Source organism: Plectropomus leopardus, chromosome 2, assembly GCF_026936395.1.
Source record: "Plectropomus leopardus strain MGB_pleo_1.0 chromosome 2, ASM2693639v1, whole genome shotgun sequence".
Lineage (NCBI taxonomy): Eukaryota > Metazoa > Chordata > Actinopteri > Perciformes > Serranidae > Plectropomus > Plectropomus leopardus.
This window is the reverse complement of record NC_142177.1, coordinates 21,475,501-21,494,701: the sequence shown is the minus strand read 5'-3', so window position 1 is coordinate 21,494,701 and position 19,201 is coordinate 21,475,501. Positions and strand designations below refer to the sequence as shown.

The window sequence follows — 19,201 nt, the reverse complement described above, 5'->3', positions numbered from 1 at the left end:
TGTTTGTCAAAGTAATTGATATGTCAAAAGAGCATCAGCAAATGGTGATGACCACCATGAATAATTTTAAAGAACATCAAGAATTTTGCTTTTTATCAATAAAAAAGTTACAAGCATTCAAATGCTTGCAATCTGTTTGAATACTGATATATGCGGCTGGTAGTTTTAAATTCTGTTTCTTTTTCTGACTTAACAAGATGATTTTCTTACAATTATGACAGGGATTAATATGACTGGCATATCTTGAGTATTAAAGTGAGTGAAATCACACATCTTGCTTAAGTTAAATAAAAATCAACATTCATGCCAAGCGACATAAAAAACAAAGGAATATATCTTAAATATTCAAGTTTTGGAGTTTGTTTTATTTGAGTTACAAAATATGAAGTGCCATCAGCAGACTCCACAGGAGAGTTTGCCAATCTTCTTGTGTTACAAGTATTTACACCCAAAAATCAAGGATATCCATCTAAGTTTCCACACTCTGTCCTGTTTTTTCCCCAGAGTTCAAGTCTCTGTCATGTTGTCCAAGTTCCATTGTCAAAGTTTAAATATTTAAAATATTTACAAAGTCCTGTATTCAAAAACTCCCAAATCACACTGTAGCTTGTTCAATGTAAAGGCAGGTGCCCGAAGTGTAACTGCTTCAGTAGTGAGAAAATGAGCAGAGCTGGTGGAATTAAAGGAGCTGTTAAATGAACGTGGTCCTCTACAGGGTCTCCATAGTTTTACAAGTTAATTCTTCCTCCTCTAAAGAAAGCCTGGGCGAGGAAGTCTGTACATAATTAATTAAAATTACATATTGAAATGTCTTTTTAGCCATTGTGATGCAACAGCCTGTATGATCCACTCTTGCGAAGAAACGAATATGACAATCAATAAAAGAGAGATAAAAGAAAAAAAGGCCACCCAGATAGTCACTCGTTGGTGATCATCAAACATCCTGATTTTTTCTTCAGAGCATCTCCGAACATTAAAAATAAAACTCCAATAAATAGAAATACAGCAGAGAAATGGTCAAATAAGACTGATTCTGGTTTGGTCCATCCCTGAGTTCTTTTGAGAAGGACAAAAACACCAGACAGGAGTGACAAAAGAAAGAAAAAGACGCAAAAAAAAAAAAGCGTTGGTGGGGTATATCCCACACATTCCCACTGTGTCCACAAAAAAAAAAAAAAATCTCATATTCCTCTGGTTTCCTGAGGCTCATAAGCAAAAATATCCATCAACGATAGGGTTTGCCTCATTGAAGGTTACACAGAGGTGATGACAATCATGAGGTGTGGTGAGATGCTGGAGATTCTGTTGAGGAGGTCGGGGGCGAGCTGGGATAAGTGGCTCTCCGAAAATTCGCATGGTGGGAAAATCTGTAGCACATAGGCAGGCTGGAAAAACAAAGAAAACATTGATTGCACACATGATTTTACAAAGAATTTACCAATCTGATACCATAGTGGAGTTTCAAGATTAGAGATTATACCTCTAGTCCTGTGCACTGTTTGTGTGAAAACAAAGAAATAATGATTAAAATGCCACGTAAAAAATAAATCATTCTTTTGATCTTCTTTGATTTTGAACTTCTCACTCTTGCTACAGCACTTCACTGCCTTGGTTCACCTTATGGCCAATTTGAAAAACTTTCTGTATAAAATACACTGAATCAATTTAAATCTACAGTTCCCCGTGTCATCTAGCTGACAATAGATCCTCTGCTCTAAACATCCTGGCACGAAACAAAATGAGTGCTTTTGGTTCCTGACTTGCATAAAGTAAATGTTTGAGGCATTTGGTGCAAATGTTTCCAATTCTTCTGAGATTGTATGATAAAACTTTGTAAAAAAAAAATGAAATTGCATGCGTCAACATATTTAAGACATTTCTAAGATTGATTTTAGAGATTTTAACACCAATTTAGGCAATACTTTTTGGTTTAATGCATTCAATGCATTTTAAGACTTTTTAAGGAGCCTTGGGAACCCTGCTTATTAAAGTATAAAAAAACATACATGGACACAGACTACAGAGAAAAAAATACTTTTGACATAACTGAGTATCTCACCTGATTGGAACCTGGGTTGGGGATATTGATGATACCAGCAGCCAACTTTGTCTGCAAGTAGTTGATGAAAGCAGCCTTAAGAGCTTGAGTTTGGTTTAGGACATCGTCTTGATCTCGTCCACATGGCAGAGCAAGGAGAAGACAGAAGTCACTGTCACCCTGTTGAGGGGAAAAAATGTATGTGATGTGAGCAGACTCCATTTAATAAAACAGAAAATGACTCAATTGAAGAAGGACAAAAAAAAAAACAAAACAATTACTGTCATTCTTCGGGCTACACTCTCCAGTTGTGAAGCCTCTAGTCTCATTCTCTGGACAATCCTGAGCAATGCGCCCCCTTCTTGCAGCGGTAGGGATCGATGAGCCAAAGCTTTGTTGCCACATACAAAATGCAACTGGACTGCAGCTGTGTCATTCTTTAGTGCCAGCAGGCCTTGCCACACAATAGGGTATTTCTGTTTATATGTGAGAGAAAACAAAGACAAGCATGTCAGACACAGCCAGCTCTTGTTCAGACCATCCATTTAACTGTTGTGAGTTGTGTCTTACCGTGAGCAACTGCACCATATTAACAGGCTGCGTCATCTTACCATCCGGTTTTGTCTGGAGGTCTGCACCCTAAGGATTTTAGACAATAGTGTAATGTGTCACGGTTTCACAGTGTTCACAGTTTCTGTAACATGAGGATATCAGCCCACATTCACATATTTACTCAGTTAGCCTGATTTTACTGTCCACCAAACCACAGCTTTCAAAATAACCATAAAGTTGAATAAACACCACACTAAAGCAGTCCGAACAAAAACTGAACATTATAACATTTTGGTGGCAGGATTTACAGCAGGACTGTTGTAGGTCTACTAAACTGGAGTGTTAAGTGCCATGAACTCACCACAGTTGGTGTAACGTTCAGTGGTGGCTGGTTCAGTCCAAGAGGTGACGTCTCTGGTATTTGAGAATGGATGCCTCTTGGGTTTGAGTAAATCCCCGAGTATTCTGGGAATGAGCCACTGGGTCCAGGTGGCATTAACTGAACTCTCTGTGGGGATGCCATTGCTTGCCCAGATTGTCTGATTCCCATCATCCCATCTTTTGGAAGAGGAGAGTGTGGCCTCTTTGCCTCTAATGGCTTTGTTATATCCTTCTCGGACACACCTTTAGGCAAAACGTGTGCTCTTGGAGACAAGGATAAGGGTAGGCTGGAAGGTGCTGAAGAGGGGGGAAGAGTCTCTTGAATGTGTCCAGAATGAGGGTCTGTGCTCAAACGCTCTCCCTGTTGGTGCAAGAGGACACGCATATCTCTTTGCGCCATGTATGTTTCCAACTGGACACTACCCCGCAAAGGCCCACGAGGATCTGACTGCATAGTCTCTGGTTTTAACTGTGCAGACTGTCTTCCTGGATTCTGGTGGAAGCGTCTGGCTTCTTCCTGTTCCACTTCATGACTCCTCAAAGAACCTGGATTTACCTTGAGAACCTTGTCTCTGCCAACAGCCTGGGGTGAAGTGGGCCGTGGCTGCATTGGACCAGACCAGGGAGTGGAAAGAGGCTCACTGTGCATCCCATAGCTCATCACAGAGAGAGGTGGCGTATTGACCCGAACATCTCCTTGGACAAGATGCCCCACTGGAATTGACTGGGTAACACGGTGAGGAGACATCCGCCCCAAGCCTCCAGGTACACTGTGAGGAGGCATGATAACCGACTGCTCTGGATGATGTACACCAGTAATAAACTGCTGCATGGCAGGAAGGCCAGTAGATAACATCACTGGTATTCCCTTGGGTGACGAGGAGCCTATGGGTGAGGACACTTTAGTAAACGGAGAGTGTGGATGACCTGACTTGCGAGGGGACCGCGGTTCCTGTTTCACCCCACTAATATGGGAGGGAGCTCTGTCACCAGCCGCTGCAACAAAACCTACATGGTTGCCAGGTGGAGAGGGCAAATGGGGGCTTATTGCAGGACTTACAGCAGAGGTCCAGGGCGGTTTAGCTCCATCTGTACTGTGAGGATCAGCACTGTCCATTTTCTTTTGATGTTTTATTGGCATGTACTCTTGATGGTAACTCATAGCTTGCTGGTTACTCTGTGTGAGACGCTTCACTACTACTTGAGTCCCAGGTTGGTAAGGAGAGTCCATCTTTTCCAAACTTGTGCTTTCCTGTTTAATTGAAGACAAAGTTGACGACGTCTTACCAGGATGCCCATGATCTGTCTGCAACGGGGGTCCCTTTTGAACTCCTAAATGAGAATGACCATACATTTCCTGTTTTATCTGGGGCATGGATACCAGCGGCTGAGACTCCATGTCACCTGCAGTTGCTTGTGGGATTTGGCTTATTTTTGCACTAATCCTCTGGGGTCCCTCTGTTTTCTGGCCTGAGTGGCTCAGCACTACCACTCCTTCAGATGTATTAACTCTTAGACCCGAGCAAGATCCTGTACCAAGAGTGGGGCTCTCAACAATGAAGCGTGCACCACTTCCCCCCTCTTCACCAACAGATGGCCCATGGTATGATCCAGTATCGTCTTTGCTGGGCCTATAGGGTGGCTTTGGTAGAGTCATGTCCAAACATGGATTTCCAATATTCATGTTTACTTTGTCCTCAGGTTCAGGTGGGTTGCAAACACGACTGATAACAGAGGTTGCAGTGGATGCAATAACAGAGATCACAGACTTTGTCTCCGGAGAGGGTAGTGAGGCTGGGGGTCGAACCATAGGTGGAGCTGGATGAGCTGCCATTCCACTACCGGGTAGTGGTGACTTATTTGGCACAACAGCTGACAGAGTATTACTTTCGGGGAGGTTCTGATCTCGCAAGGTAGGTTGGTTAGTAGGAATGGAACTACTGCCTTGCAATGAAATATTTTTGTGTTTCATAAGAATCTGCCTCAAGTCACTCGTGCCATGATGAATATCAACATTGTCAGAGTCTGAGGATAGAGGTTGGTTTTCCTTGGATGCCAACGGCATGACAGGCGAAGAGGAGACTCCTGTATCTTTGGACTGGTGGCGCCAATCTGGTGGAGAGACAGGAATTCTACTTGTTTGAATGGGTCTGATATTTGGCCTGTTAGCTAGTGGAGACAGGGAAGGAGAGGGGCACTCAGGTGGCACCTGTTGAGGCTTTGGGCATGTTGGACTCTTAGACAGTGGGGTAACAGGTTTAAGATGTTGAGTCTGTTCTTCAGAAGATGACTCTGACTCTGCAATTCCATCTGTGGCCTTTACAGCTAAAGGGCCAGGTTCTTGTTTCCAAGTAGTAGGAGTAATAACTGCAGCAGTTGCTGCTGATGGAGTTGTTGCAGGAACAGTATTTATACTGGAAGGTGGACAATCTGATAAAGGAGTTGTTAATTCCTCACTTATTAAAGGACCGTCCTTTAAATCTTTTCTTATTTGCTTTTGGACTTTAGGACGTTTACTTGATTTAGGTCTTCCCTTGGTACCCTTTTTGGGTGTGGTAGGGAAGACAGTTTCCTCCTGTATAGCAGGTGTATTTGCTTCAGGTTCATCATCCTTGGCAGGCGGAATCAAGTCTTGTATCTCAGATTCGGAACCAACATCTGCACTTGGTGGAGGTGCTTGGTTTAAGGATGTAGTTCCATCCTCGGGAGTTATTGAGTAAATAGCAGCCATGAGCTCTGTTTCGCTAGCAGGATTAGAGGGTTTTTCCTCCTCTAGGTCACTTTTTACTTCTGTATGTGGGACAGGTGGTGTCTGTGGTTCTGTTGGAAAAGCTGGATCTGTAAGTTTAGCAATGTTCTTCACAGCCTGCTCCAATTCTACCTCCTTGGAAATTAAGCTTTTTGGTGTTTCCTGGAGCTCATTTTTTTCCAATGTGGCATTTTCCTTTTCATCGTTGTTTGAGCCTTCTTTGTCAGCATTAGTACACTTTGAAACATGATCACTGTGGTCACCAGATCTTAACTTTTTAGAAGAATCCTCTTGATTCCCAAGTTCATCATCCCCTAACTGAAGAAGATCTTTTACCTCTGTCACATTAAGTCTAATTTTGAGGTTCTTGAGAACAGGAGACTTAGGAGTCCTTGTCAACTTGGTTTTTCCTCTCACAATTCTGTCTTTCTCCAAGGTAGGTTTCTCTTCTAAGACTGGAGAATCTGTCTCTTTACCAGTTGATTTACCCTCACAAGGTTTTTCATGGAGAACATCTTTATCTTTGCCTGTATCTCTTCCTTGTTTGTCTTTCTCTTCTTTCTTTTGTTCAACTTTTGATGGATCTTCTTTGCATGAACTTGATGAAACTTGTAAAGCCAATGAATCTTCATCTGTAAAATCCATTTCTTGATCATCATCCTCGCCCAACTCAGTTTTTTCCCCCTTCTTTGTTGATCCAGATCCTAGGACTGTAGACATTGGATTCAATGAACCCTTTGTGCCATGAGGGGATGTTTTCCCTTTTGACACTTTTTGAATTCGTTCCCCACCCTCTGATTCATTTGAATCTATGTCCTTATTTTCTGTTTTTGACTTTTCCACTTTAACTGTTGAACTCTCATCACCTTGTCTGCGATTCTTGGGGGGACGGCCCCTTTTAGTAACAGGGGTTGGAGCAGGTTGGTCCTGTTCAATATTTTGTTGTGTTGTATCTTTGTCAGTACCTCTCTTTCGTGCAGAACGTGGTGACTCAGTAATTTCCTTTCCAGAACGAACTGGCACATCATCTTCAACTGGGGTGGCATACACAGATTTAACATTTCTTCGTCTTGCTCTGCCTGCTGATATGCCTGGCTCTGACATATCAGGCTCTGTTCCATGAATAGGAGATTTGCCCGTGGACTTTGATTCAGCTCTTGGGGATGATCCGCGTTTAAGCTTCTCTTTGTCAATGCGCTCACTTTTGCGCGTCGCTTGTTTCTCAGAACCAGAGGTAGACATGACAGGAGCTGGAGCAACTTGAGCTGGGGATTGTTTGCCCTTTTTATTTTTCATTTCTTTTGTTTTAGGCTCTTTCTGAGGTGAGACTGGCTCATCGTTTGTGTCATTATCAGTGGCTATCTGCACTTTATTAACTTGAGGTTTCTTCTCTTCCTCAGGTTCTGCAGCTGCCTTACAAGCAAAATGGGTCTCTTTCTCTTTTTCTTCCTCTGCAAGCGTAGGCAGTATGGGACTAGTGGCTTCAGGCACTTCTGGTTGTGTTGTCTCAGGATCCACCTCTGCTTCTGAAATGCTAACAAACTCCTCATGAGAGTCACGACGGCAAGGTTTTTCTGTACAGAGCTGTTTTGCCTCCTCAGTAACAATATCCAAATTCCCTTCAGATGGAGAAAGTTTACATCTATCAACTGAATAACTGGGCTCGGGTGCTGTTGGCTCAAAATCAGATGGCGCCTCAGTTATTGGGTGGTGCATGGGTACAATAGGTTCATTTTCTTTTACCTCTTCATTTACCTCTTCCTTAATGACAGACACAGGGGTATATGGATCAGGGGCTGGATTTGACGCAAAACATTTCTCTTCTGGTGGAGAAAGGTCCTTATCCACAGACTTGGTGACAGAAGTATAGGTGAGTCTTGGTTCAGTAATTGGCTCTTCAGCAGGACTGATAGGTTTAATTTCTGGCTCCATAACAGATTCGGTTTCAGGTGACTGCAAAGCTTGCTGCTCTTGCACAGGTGCTTTTTCCACTTTATTATCATCCATGATCATAGTGTCTACTTTTGGCTCTTGCAACTGATGAGTTTTATTCTTCTGTTGTTGCAGTCGTGTCAATTCCAAAAAACGACTATGGAAAAGGACAACTGGCCCTGAGTCAAGTTCACCATCCGCTGTGCCTTGTTGACCAGGTTGTTGGTTTAGCGTATGCTCAGGTTCTTCATGTTTGCGCTCCAAGTGTTGCAGCCGTCTTGAGTCAAGCTCAAAGACGGGGCTATGCAGGAAGCGAGAAGCAAATAGTTCCCTGTGTTCTTGTTCCTCCGGCTTAGGTTCCTCCTTCCTGTCATCTAGTTTGTCTTCAGATCCATTTCGACTCTTTTTCTTTTTCATGTACCAGGAGGGTGTAGGTCGTGGTGCTGATTCAACCTTCTCAGTATCCTTTCTGTTGCGGAAACTTGCAAAGTGAGAATCATAATCCAGAAATGACCAGTTATCTTCTCTGGAAGATGAGAGTGATTTTGCACGTTCTAGCAGAGCCTTTGTATCAGGTGTTATGGTTTGATCAAGTGCAAAGGAGTAGAATTTGTTCCTTTCAAGATGGGCTAGTTTAGGGTCTGAAAACCTGTCAACCCTTGGCCTCTCGGAAAAAGGCATAGATGTGGAGGGCACAGGAGAATGGGGTTTGTTCTCTCTGTCCTCCTCAGAGTCAGACCGTACTTCCCCAGGCTCCAAGTCATGCCAAATACCATATTCTAAACGCTTGCGATTGTGAATGTTTTTACTTAGACTTCTAGAAAAGTTCAGGTCAGGCAACAAGTCTTGTTTAACTCTGTTCTCCCATCTCTTTTGTTGCTCTTCTTCGACACTAAGTAAAGACGCGTTTGGCTTGTTTACCTGTGTGCTATGTGTCCTTTTGACTAATAGCTCTAGATCTGAGTGAATTTTTTCCTCATTTCTACCTAACTCTTTCTGAGAAGGATCCACAAATTCCTCATCTCCATGTTGAGAGAAATGCTGATGTCCTGGAGAGGAGATGTTGTTCCAGTCAGGATCTTCACTTTTTTGTCTAAAGCTTCTGTAGACACGCTCCCTCTTAATCCCCGAGTCCATTTCAAATTGGTCTTGTTTCTTTAGTTTGTGAGACGGGAAATTATCAGTGACATCTTCAGGTGGTTTACCAACTTCATGTACAAGACTGCGATGTTCCAAGTCCTCTGTTTCACTTCCCTGAGGACTTCCTGGTTTGTCAGATTTGTCAGACTCACGCTGTTGTTGCAGCTGGTGCAACCGTCTATTCTGCTCCATTTGCTTGCGGTAACTCTGAGAAAGGTCAATGTCAACATGGTCTTCCTTGTTCTTAACACTTTTCTCAGTGTCAGCAGTCTGAGTACCAAATTTGAAAGCAGCATGGTGTTCTTGTTCTCTCACACTGCTTTGGTCTGTAATCCCCTCATGTGAAAATCTTCTGGATGAAGTGTGCCCTGGATGTCGTTTTGATTCCAGGGGGTCCAAAGATCCCTCTGACTTCTCTCTTTGTCCTCTAAGGTCCTCCTGACTATCCTTCTGAGTGCCACTTTTATCTGTTTTGAGTCTTGAATCTCTGCGCTGAGAATCTTTGTGTTTGTCTGTGTTCAACTCTTTCAAATATGTGGCACTAGCACCAAAGTCAGCTGCTGGAATAGCATCCTCCTCTTCATGTCTGCCTCTTTTCTGACGAATAGTCCTTCCACCAGAATCAGCAAAGCGCCTTTTTCTTGCAGCAAGGCGATCTGAATCCACTGATGAATCTTTCCCATCATTTCCAATATCAGGCTTTAGATGCTTCTTTAGTCGATTTTTTCCATCCAAGTCAGAGGTCTCGCTTTTACTCATTTCAGATCTTTCACTTTTGACAGAGTCATGATGAGCAGAGGACAACTGATTTCCAGTAAGAGATTCACCATCCCCTTTGCATTTCTGCCTATCATTAGCATCTTGGTCTGATCCTCTTCCTCTTCCAGACCCTCCATCAAAAGCATTCTCAAGCTCTGTGTCAGGTATTGGGTTGGATGGAGATTGCCCCTTTGCTTTCCTTGATTTAATCTTCTCAGCTTTTTCTTTATCACCTTTTTCTTTTCGTTTTGCACGCTTGGTCTTCTCAGCACCTGCCACACGATCTGGTTGACTGCTCTTGTCACTCTTGTCACTCTTGGAGGCATGTTCCAGCAGGGTCTTCTCAGATTTGTCAAAGTGTGGTGGTGACATTGAGCTAACACTACCACTTCGCTCAGAGGACTGGCTGTAAACCCGTCGTTCTGAGTCCCTGGGGGCACGCTCAGATGGTGAAGGCGATACAGCAGGAGTGACTGGTCGTCTTGGATGGGAAGGGCTCCACCTGCTGCGGTCAGCCTCAAAGCGTTCTCGCTCTCTTTCTCGCTCTCTTTGAATATACGTGTATTTTCGAATGTCTTGCTCAAAAGGGTCTCGGTAATCCCTGTAGTCTCTTGGATCTTCATGATAACGTGGGTCAAAGTGATCCGCCTGATAGTGTTCCAGTTCAGGAAAACGGTCTCTGCTGCGAGCTGCATAGTCTCTTCTAGCCTCCTCTGGGTAAAGGCCAGGAGTTCGTATATTCTCATAGTAAGCCCTTTCTGCTGTAAATTCATGATATGGAGGTCTGCGTTCCTCTCTGTTGAGTAAAATGAGAGAAAAAGAAGAGAAAAGTAATGAATTCTATTATATCATTTACCTAAATAATTAACCAATAATTTTATGAAATTGCAGTGCCAGAAATTTGGCTTGAAACTATGATTTGAAAGATTATCACCTCATATCAGAAATGTTTTGTCAAGGATATTTCATTTAAAATAGCAATCTTATAAATTAAATTAACTGACAAAGTTGTGGAATTATAATTGTGGACATAATTATTTGCATGCAATATACCGTCGTTCAGGAGGAATTTCATAGAAGTCTCTAATGTCTTGACCAGATGCCTGCATAGATCGGTAGAATGCCATCTGACTCTCTTGACTTGCAAAATCCACCTTTCAAAAATAAATTAAAAAGTTAACAATCATAAATACATACACATACAAGCAAGAAAAACACATTTCACTAATGGAGGCAATAGTTGTTGTTTACCTTTATTTTATTGCCACCAATCTTCCAACCTTTGGTCTCCCTCACAGCTGCCTGAGCAAAATCTGTGTTGTTGTACAAGACGAGGGCCATCCCTTTCAATCTATCAAATACAACCTAAAATGGGACAATAAGATACATTTAGAATTTTGAAAGCTACACAGCATCAAAATCAAAAGTACCAAGCCTGAGGCAAGTAAAAATAAAACACCTTACCTTAACTACATGTCCATACCGGCAGAAATGCCGTGTGAGGTATTGCTCTGTAATACTGGTTGCCAAACCATCTAGCCAAACACATGTTGTGGGCATACTCTTCCCAAACCCAAGCTGCAAGGAGAAAGAGAACAAAATGCATAGTATATTCACACGACACATTAGACTGAAAACCTACACCGACCAGAAATGTTACTATTGTTTACTGTAAATACGCTACCTTTAGTCTGTTGCTGCCCAGATACTCTCCATCCATCTTTTTAATGGCCTTGCAGACACTGGCAATATCAGAATACTGCACAAAGGCATACTGGGGAACTCCATTTACTTTCTTGATGTCAATGTCCTTCAGGAGAAAAGACAGAATACTTAGAGCCCCTTATCAAATGTAAAACGTACCAATTTACAGTACACATTCAAACAGTAGCATACCACAATTTCTCCAAAGCGCTGAAAAATATCAAGGAGTTGTTGATAACTGGTGGTCTTCTCAAGGTTGCCTATAAACAGTGTCCTTGTGGCCTTTGGGTGGAACTCGTCTATCCGCCCATCCAAGGGCCTGAACTCATTTTCACTTTCTGTTTCTGAGGGGAGAGAGTTACCATAATATTACTGATGGTGCTAAATGTCATGCCCCTATTATCTATCACCAGCACAAAAACAAAGTATTATAAAAATGTTTGTTTATTCATTTGTTGTCAACAAGTATGTAACACAATACTATTTTGTTTATTTGTCATCACTCACCAGGACCATTCCAAGCAGTGACTTCAATAAGCATGCCGAAGAACAGTTTTCCTTTGGAGACAGTAAGGGCTTTCTCTTGATCCTCCTGCTGTCTGAAGAACACCAAACCATAGCGGTCTTCTGATGCTCCATGGATCTGCACTGAAGTCACTTTCCCATGTTTCTTGAATTCATGGAAAAGTCCATCTTTTAAACTAGTGTCTGCAAATGAGGAGAAAAAAAAAGATCAACATCCAATGCACATCATTTAGAAGAGCACCAAAAAAAACAAAACAAAACACTTTCTCCAAAATTTAAAAATCATCATCTCAAGGGATCTAAAAATAATATATGTGCACATAAACCTGGAAATAATGTTTTCCTTTTTGCTGGCTGGTTGTTTTCCCCCCTTCAGCTTGTTTTCAAAGTCACTGTTAACACTTATCTAGATTTTTTTTTACTGAAACTAGAGCATAAATACTTGGGACAGTGACATTAATGTGGATGGCAAGCAGATATGACTGGCTGACAAATGTCCAAAGTTCCAGTTGTGGTTGAGTGCCATAGCTTGAATCAGCAATACACTATTATTATGATTTTTTAAAATTTTCTAAAGCAGTGAATAAATCCTAATTGGGATGTTTCAAGTTTTTAACTAATTAAACTTGCTATTCTGCTGACATGGGCTACTAGCCAACTGCTGTTGAACCCCGTGCACACTGTTTTCTTGTTTAGGTGATATTAACTGCCTTGGTTTTAACAGGAAAACATAAATCACAAAAGTTAAGACTTTAACATTTTAGATGTGAAGTTACAGAGTATAAGATTGTGGTGTGATCACCTTTGCTATAATTACATGAGTAAACTGAAAAGAGGACATCTGTGGTCATATTAGAAGCGGGGTGACCTGTATACCAGTGGGATGACATCCAAAATGAATGGCTACCAAGCACCAAATAGCAGAATATATGTGTAAAAATAAGAGGCTACCAAGAAGAAATAAATAATCGATAACTGTTGATTTTGAATAATTGACTGATTTTGAATTATAACTTCACAGTTTGTAACATTTCTAACAGCTTCGTTGTATATTTGATACAATATCCAATTCCACACATGAAAGAGGAATAAAAACGAGCAGGGAAATATGCATCTAAAAGTGTGCATATTAACTGTTTATGTTGTAAAAACTTTATTGGCAGGTACAGTCTAGTTTTTCTTGTCAAATAGATATATTTGGACTAAAAATGTACACAAATGGCTATCATGGCACAACTGGAGGCACTTACTCTATATGATCCCTAAGAAATTAAAACAGTGCTTTAGGTGATGAATCTTTGTCCTCAATTTTATATTTTGCTGAGGCAACCAATAAAGTTTCATTTCATTACAGTTAAATGAGCACTATCATAAACATAGATTTGCAGGTCAGGGTCACTTGATCTATCTGTGCTACTTAATTTTGATTTGGCTGAAGTTTTCTCTGTGTGCTCAAACGTCCACTTTGTATTTCAAATGTTACGGACAAGAATATGTTATAAAGTCCTTTCAGAACATGACAGTTTACTGATGTTTCTGAGTGAGTATAAAGAGTGAACATCGTTACTTGTATGACTTTTTCAGAGGCTGACATGTAGAAACTCACCTGTGGAGCGCACAGGTAGGTTTTGCACTTTAATTCCAAAGCTTCTGCGTGGCTCATCTGAGTCAAGCCCCATAGAGGAGGTAGGGGCATGTGCAGCTGACGACTGAACAGAGCGCGCCCGAGAGCCATCACTTGAGCTGCTGTTTGAGTCGCTGTTGTCACAAAAAAGATTTAAGAGATCAGAAAACCAGAGAATAATGATTACACATTTGTCTGTCTGAGTCAAAAAGTATTTGTTGATACCGGTTGATGGATTATCCAGGAACAAAATCCAATCAACAAACACATGAAACATGAACCCTCAATGTTATAACAAAACAAATATCACACCTGCCGCTGCCCGTGCTGCTGGTGCTGCTGACAGAATCAGAGCTTGAGGACCTGCTGCGTGAGCGAGATCGTGGACCTCTCCCAGGGGACAAAGGAGCTCTTTTAGGGGAATGAGGAGTTTTGGGAGTTTGTCCTGTGGTCCGTTGTGGGGATGGGTGCCTTGACTGTGAGGAATGAGATGATCGGCTCCGGCGGTGATGGTAGGTTCTGTCAGGCCGCCGTCCTCTGTCATCTCTGTATAGGTCACGCCGTGTAGAATTAGTGAGAGTAAAAGGGTCTCGAATCCTAGAGTCAAAATGTGGATCTGATGCTTCAAAGCTTCCACCGATAGCACTGCTTCCTGGGCCAGCAGCAGCAAACATGGAACGATCTCTGTAATAATCAGCATTGTAGTGACGCTGTCTGTCGAAGGTGCCGCTCCGCTCATGGTGTCCGTATGGGCTGTGATCATAAGCACGTTCACGGCTTTCTGAGCTACTGTGAAATAATAACAGGGTAGAGAGGGAAAGAGAGTTACTATGATTCAAAACAGAAAAGGCAAACAAAAAAAGTCCTAAATTGAAACGATTTGGCATTTAAGTGCACAATAGTGAAAATCCTAATCTGTACAGCAAAGACACAGCTAAGAGCAGGCCAGATAAGTTGTGTAGTGTAATACTCTTATTAAGAGCAGTGACATTATTTTAATGAAGAGACCATATGATTCTTGTCTTAGCAAAGTTCATGTCTGTCATTTTTCTGATTTTTTTCACCAGCAAAACCAAACACGTCTCTTCAATCAGGATCCAACTGACCAACTAATGAAAGAAGTACTCAATCTAACATTTGTTAAACTTTTCAGCAACAAGTTTTACAAATAAGTTGCATGATATTTTCATTCAAATGTGACACTAGGGATTTAACATTGTTTTCAGCACTAGAGAAGTGTCAACAATGATTAGAAAAATAATACCAGATTCCTCACGACTAAACAAATAGGCCTGAATGATGTGACTCCAAGATAAAATGGGGTCAACCTATCAAATACTGGCACAGTCTGTAAACACTAATATGAACAAGGTTCTACAGATAGAGGATGTCGTATACTGTACAGATTGTACGCCCCTGAAAGTAAATTTGTGATTTGTGATATTGGGATGCATGAATAAAAGTGACTCGGCTTGTGCCATGCTGCTCCAACTGCTAAACTGTCATCACCCTAAAATTGCATTTTCATTTTCTGACAGCAACATGACTACCAACTAGCACAGATTTCTACACTGTAATTTCATAAGCAGTCATATAAACCAAAGCCTCCCCAGACTTTGTCACTAAAATCTTTTTTAATTTTTTTTTTTTAAGACTATTTGTGCAAACATATAATTCAGCAATGTTGAAATGCTGTTCTTAGTGTATTTTAATTCCTGTCATTTGCAAAAACAAAAACAGTGAGCACTTTTGGCTCCTCTTGGTGTCCAGGGGAGCTGATTTCAGAGGCTGACTGTTCATGAATTATTGCTGGCAAGAAAAAGAACATATCATAATCAAAATCAATCATTTTGCTTAAATACTCAACTGGTCAATTCTCTAATCGAGAAACTGTGTGGTACTTAAATGTGAAATGCCATGCAGTTCAGATTAATGTATTTAATGAGAAAACAATACTTTGTTGTATTTATGTGATGCTGGAAAAAAAGAGGCACTTGCATAAAGAAACAACAAATAATACATACAGGTATTGTATATATGCATTGTTTATGATATATAGTTTTTTCTTCTCTTGCATCAAATTAATCATTTCCCTAACAGCAGAGCAAAACCTTATATTAGACAAAGCATTTAGAAATGTTAGAGAAAGAAAATATGCAGAGGGCAGAGCAATACCAACCTTTTTGGAAAAGAAGTTACCGAAACTAATCCAAATAAAATCTAGGTGGATCAGAATGTGAGAGCCCGAATGAAAAACCAAGTGGAAAAATCAATTGATCTAATTAGGCAAAAACGGTTCTCTTGGATCGTACTGCTCGTAATCTTCAAATACTGTGGAGCACCAGGCCGGTAGATTGTTGATGTATAATCCACAGTTTGGCTACTTAATTTTCTTCACTGGATGGAAAAAAGGGAAAAACAAAATCACAGAAATGGACCTCTTTATGGATTTCTGGACATGTGGTTGAAAAAAAAGGAAAATAAGAAGTTAATAAATAAATATGCTGGGTTTTTTTTTTTTTAAAAAAAAAAAAAAAAAAGGATGATGGACTTCTGTGTAATTCAGGGAATTCCAGTTTGACTATACAGTGAGTTGTTGTCGAATGGAAAATACATCCAATCTTGTCTTGTAGTATGAGGAAGTAGTAAGTTCCAAAAGTTAGGTTAGGTGGAGAAAAAAAAAACACAGGTGAAAAACGTATTCCACTCAAAATATCACGCAGTTTACTAGCTTGTAGACTCACAGACACTAGATCACAGCAAATAAACTCCTCATGGGCTAACAGGTATGTCTTAATTCCACAATCCAAGGATCTCGTGGGGTGTATATACTCGGAGGCTTCATCTTTTCACAGTATTGTTTCAAGTTCCTTTGAAAAAGTTGTCTTCAGTTCTCTGTTACACACTCGAATTGCTCTTCTCCTCACTGAGCTGACGCCTTACACAGCTAAATCCAAACTCGAGTAATCCAAATGAATGGCAGCTACACCTATCCGCACTAGGGTCAACATCAGTACATCCAACATGGGGTGCGTACATCCAGGAGGGTACATCCCAACTATGTGGTCTTCATGTGTCTTCATGGCCATCGATGTAAAACACGAATAGCTCCACAAACTTGTTTGGATCCTCTGTGTTCTTGCCGTCTTCTTGGTATAGCTTCCATATTTTGGGACAAGAGGTGTTTATTATATATAGTTTAATTTGACTTAGATACCCTAGGATATACACACTACATCTGTCTTTCTGGAGATGTGTAACAAAGGTACAATTCTTCCATCCAGTTGTTCAAAACTTAAATCCAGAGCAGGCCAAATCCACAGACACAAAAAAAACAGAAAAAGTAGTCCATCCATCGACAGTGGCCAAGAGGGGGGAAAAAATTGACAATCTGAGATGCAAGATCCTTGACGTGATATTACCTGAATAGATTCTTCAAAGAAAAGTACATCCTTCATAATAGGAATTTACTTCCAGCTTCAAGCGATTCCAAGTAAAAATCGAGGTTAGATCCCATACTTAGGAGGAAAGTGTTTAAAAAATATCCAAATGTTCCCCATGGTAGTTTCCCACAAAATGTAATAAATCCAAACTCACCAGGATATTCCATTCAGATGTAATATCCAAACCAGTTGTCAAACCTTGATATATAGTTACCTTACCAAATGATAATGTGTAGTTAATTTACATAGATCCCATGGGAAAGGCGAGTCAATTATGATGAAAAGTGGAACGATCCCTAATTACCTTTGTGCAACCCCCTTGAGGCATGTAACCCTCACGAATAACCCCACTATGTGTTTAGGATTAATTCCTATCCAATACCTAGATTCCCCTGGATTTTAAGGGGAGGCCGTGTCCACTTACCCATCTATTCTCCGTTCATAACGTCCCTCTCTGGTGTGAAGGGACACAGGTGGGCCAAACACTGGACCAACTGTTCCCCTAGAGAATCCTGTAACGTCTCGACTGCTCGAGGGGGAGCTGTCTTCAAGGCCCCGAACAGCACTAGGGACTGACCCAGGTTCATTGTAGTCAGTCCTAAGGTCCCTGTCTCCCATCTTGTTGACAGCATTGTGAGCCTTCTGCGCACTTTTGATATCCACAAAATCCACAAAGGCTGCAACACCACCCTCTGACCCTCGCTTCCGAAGAACTTTAACACTTTCCACGCGCCCATACCTGAGAGGAAATTACAATGAAAACAAAGAGGAAATTACATACACATACACACACTGTTTCTCTGTATGTCAGTCTGGTAAATACTAAGAAAAGGCAGTGATAGGAAAAGCAAACAGTAATGACCACATTTCAATTATGAACCAAAGCATGTTAACACTAACATTTACTTAACGACCGTTAAACAACAATGAACTGTCTGAGGCTCAGGAAGTGTTTTGAAGGGTGTCTGAAATCCTCATGTTGGATGACCACATTTTGTGTTTTTCAAGTATTGTTGGGAGCGTTAAGGGGTTTCTTAAGGGTTAAGCAAATGTCCCTCTGGGGGCCAACACATGTCAAATGGCAGTGTTTAACAACTATAAAAAGCATTTCATCAAACACAGCTGTCACCACACCGCTAGTAAGGCTGCAATAGCTCGCATTAGCGAAGACTGGATGTACTGTTTGACGTGTTTGTTGATGAGTCGCTCATCAACAAACCTTTAGATGGCCTTTAGATAACGTAAAAAAACTATGAGATTATATGGTTTTAAATGACTGCTACAAACATGGGAAAGCATAAAACTTGATGCTGCTAGCTGTCTTTAATGTCAAATACTTAGGTAACCTACGAGCAGGGGCAAAACGTGGTTTGAAATTTACTTGTAGCTTGGCAAAATTAGAAAACACTGAGCCGAGTTTAGTGATGGCTACCGACGTCAAGCGGCTCAACAACTTGCTAACATTTGAGTATCAGCTCGGTGAGCTCTCTGGTCGGTCGCAGATTTTGACTTCTCCACCTTCCTCCTTTCCTTTAATCGCACTGTTGACCAGATAATAAACGTTTAAGTCACGCGTTTCCAGTGCCTTAAATAACAAAAGTCACGGTCTGGTGTTATTTGACCTGCTGACGCTTGCTGCCTTTTGGCTTGTACTGGTTATGAAAACGTCTTCACTTCCCACAAAATGGTTGGTTGGTCGGTGTTAGCTCGGTGGCTAGCAAACCTAGCTACATGCCTGCTGGCTTTAGCAAAAGTTAGCCAAATATTACAAATAGTAAACATTTACACTTAAGTGGTTTCATTCTCGTCGTTTCGGTTCAACAAATATAACTGTGCTGCAACATAGCACAGGCAGCACGTAAGGAGCCCCCTGCCTCGTAAAACTTAAAAATGCTAACGTTAGCCGTGTTAGCATCGGTCGCAGGCTCCCCGTCGCTGCTAGCTTGCTGCACCTAGCGCGGGCTGCTTCGCCAACAGAGGATCCCTCTTGCGTAACCTACCGTTTAAAATGCTCCACAATTTTCTCCTCTCGGACATGTTCGGGTAAATTTCCCACCCAAAGGTGTCTGGTTTCCCGAACCATCGTGCGCTAGTCTTCCCCCCTTCACACTCATATGATCCGGCACGTTTCTAATCCCTGCCGGTCGGAGGTCCGCCTGAACAAAATGAACGACGGTGGACTCCGTGAATAATCTGGGCCTGGTAGCCTGCTGCCCGCTTAGCTTTAGCTGCTGCGTCCTCGATCCGTGCACGTGAACGCGCGCGAGACTCGATCATGGTGGTTTGGGGTGCGAGCTGCGCGACCCCGAGCTCGCGTGCCCGACAGTTACGAGTACTCAACGGTGAGCACGCAA

The 19,201-nt window shown here is 41.6% G+C and overlaps 1 protein-coding gene across 4 annotated transcripts; it reads right to left on the bottom strand.

The window, feature by feature from the left end:
- Positions 1 to 344: 344 nt before the first annotated feature.
- Positions 345 to 19,134, bottom strand: LOC121956541 (msx2-interacting protein). 4 transcript variants are annotated; one of them, XM_042504815.2, is made up of 15 exons: positions 18,848 to 19,134; positions 17,272 to 17,586; positions 13,717 to 14,193; positions 13,387 to 13,538; positions 11,763 to 11,963; positions 11,448 to 11,599; positions 11,236 to 11,361; positions 11,016 to 11,129; positions 10,803 to 10,916; positions 10,605 to 10,705; positions 2,952 to 10,347; positions 2,609 to 2,677; positions 2,320 to 2,514; positions 2,060 to 2,218; positions 345 to 1,385 (listed from the first exon to the last, which is right to left on the bottom strand). In XM_042504815.2, the coding sequence occupies exons 1-15, from the start codon at positions 18,928 to 18,930 to the stop codon at positions 1,254 to 1,256; spliced, it is 9,786 nt and encodes a 3,261-aa protein (XP_042360749.2). In that variant the 5' UTR covers positions 18,931 to 19,134; the 3' UTR covers positions 345 to 1,253. The 4 variants fall into 4 exon arrangements, with proteins under 4 accessions (XP_042360749.2, XP_042360756.2, XP_042360764.2 ...); XM_042504822.2 differs by having other exon boundaries at positions 13,717 to 14,190; XM_042504830.2 differs by lacking the exons at positions 17,272 to 17,586; positions 18,848 to 19,134 and adding an exon at positions 15,584 to 17,249.
- Positions 19,135 to 19,201: the final 67 nt, after the last annotated feature.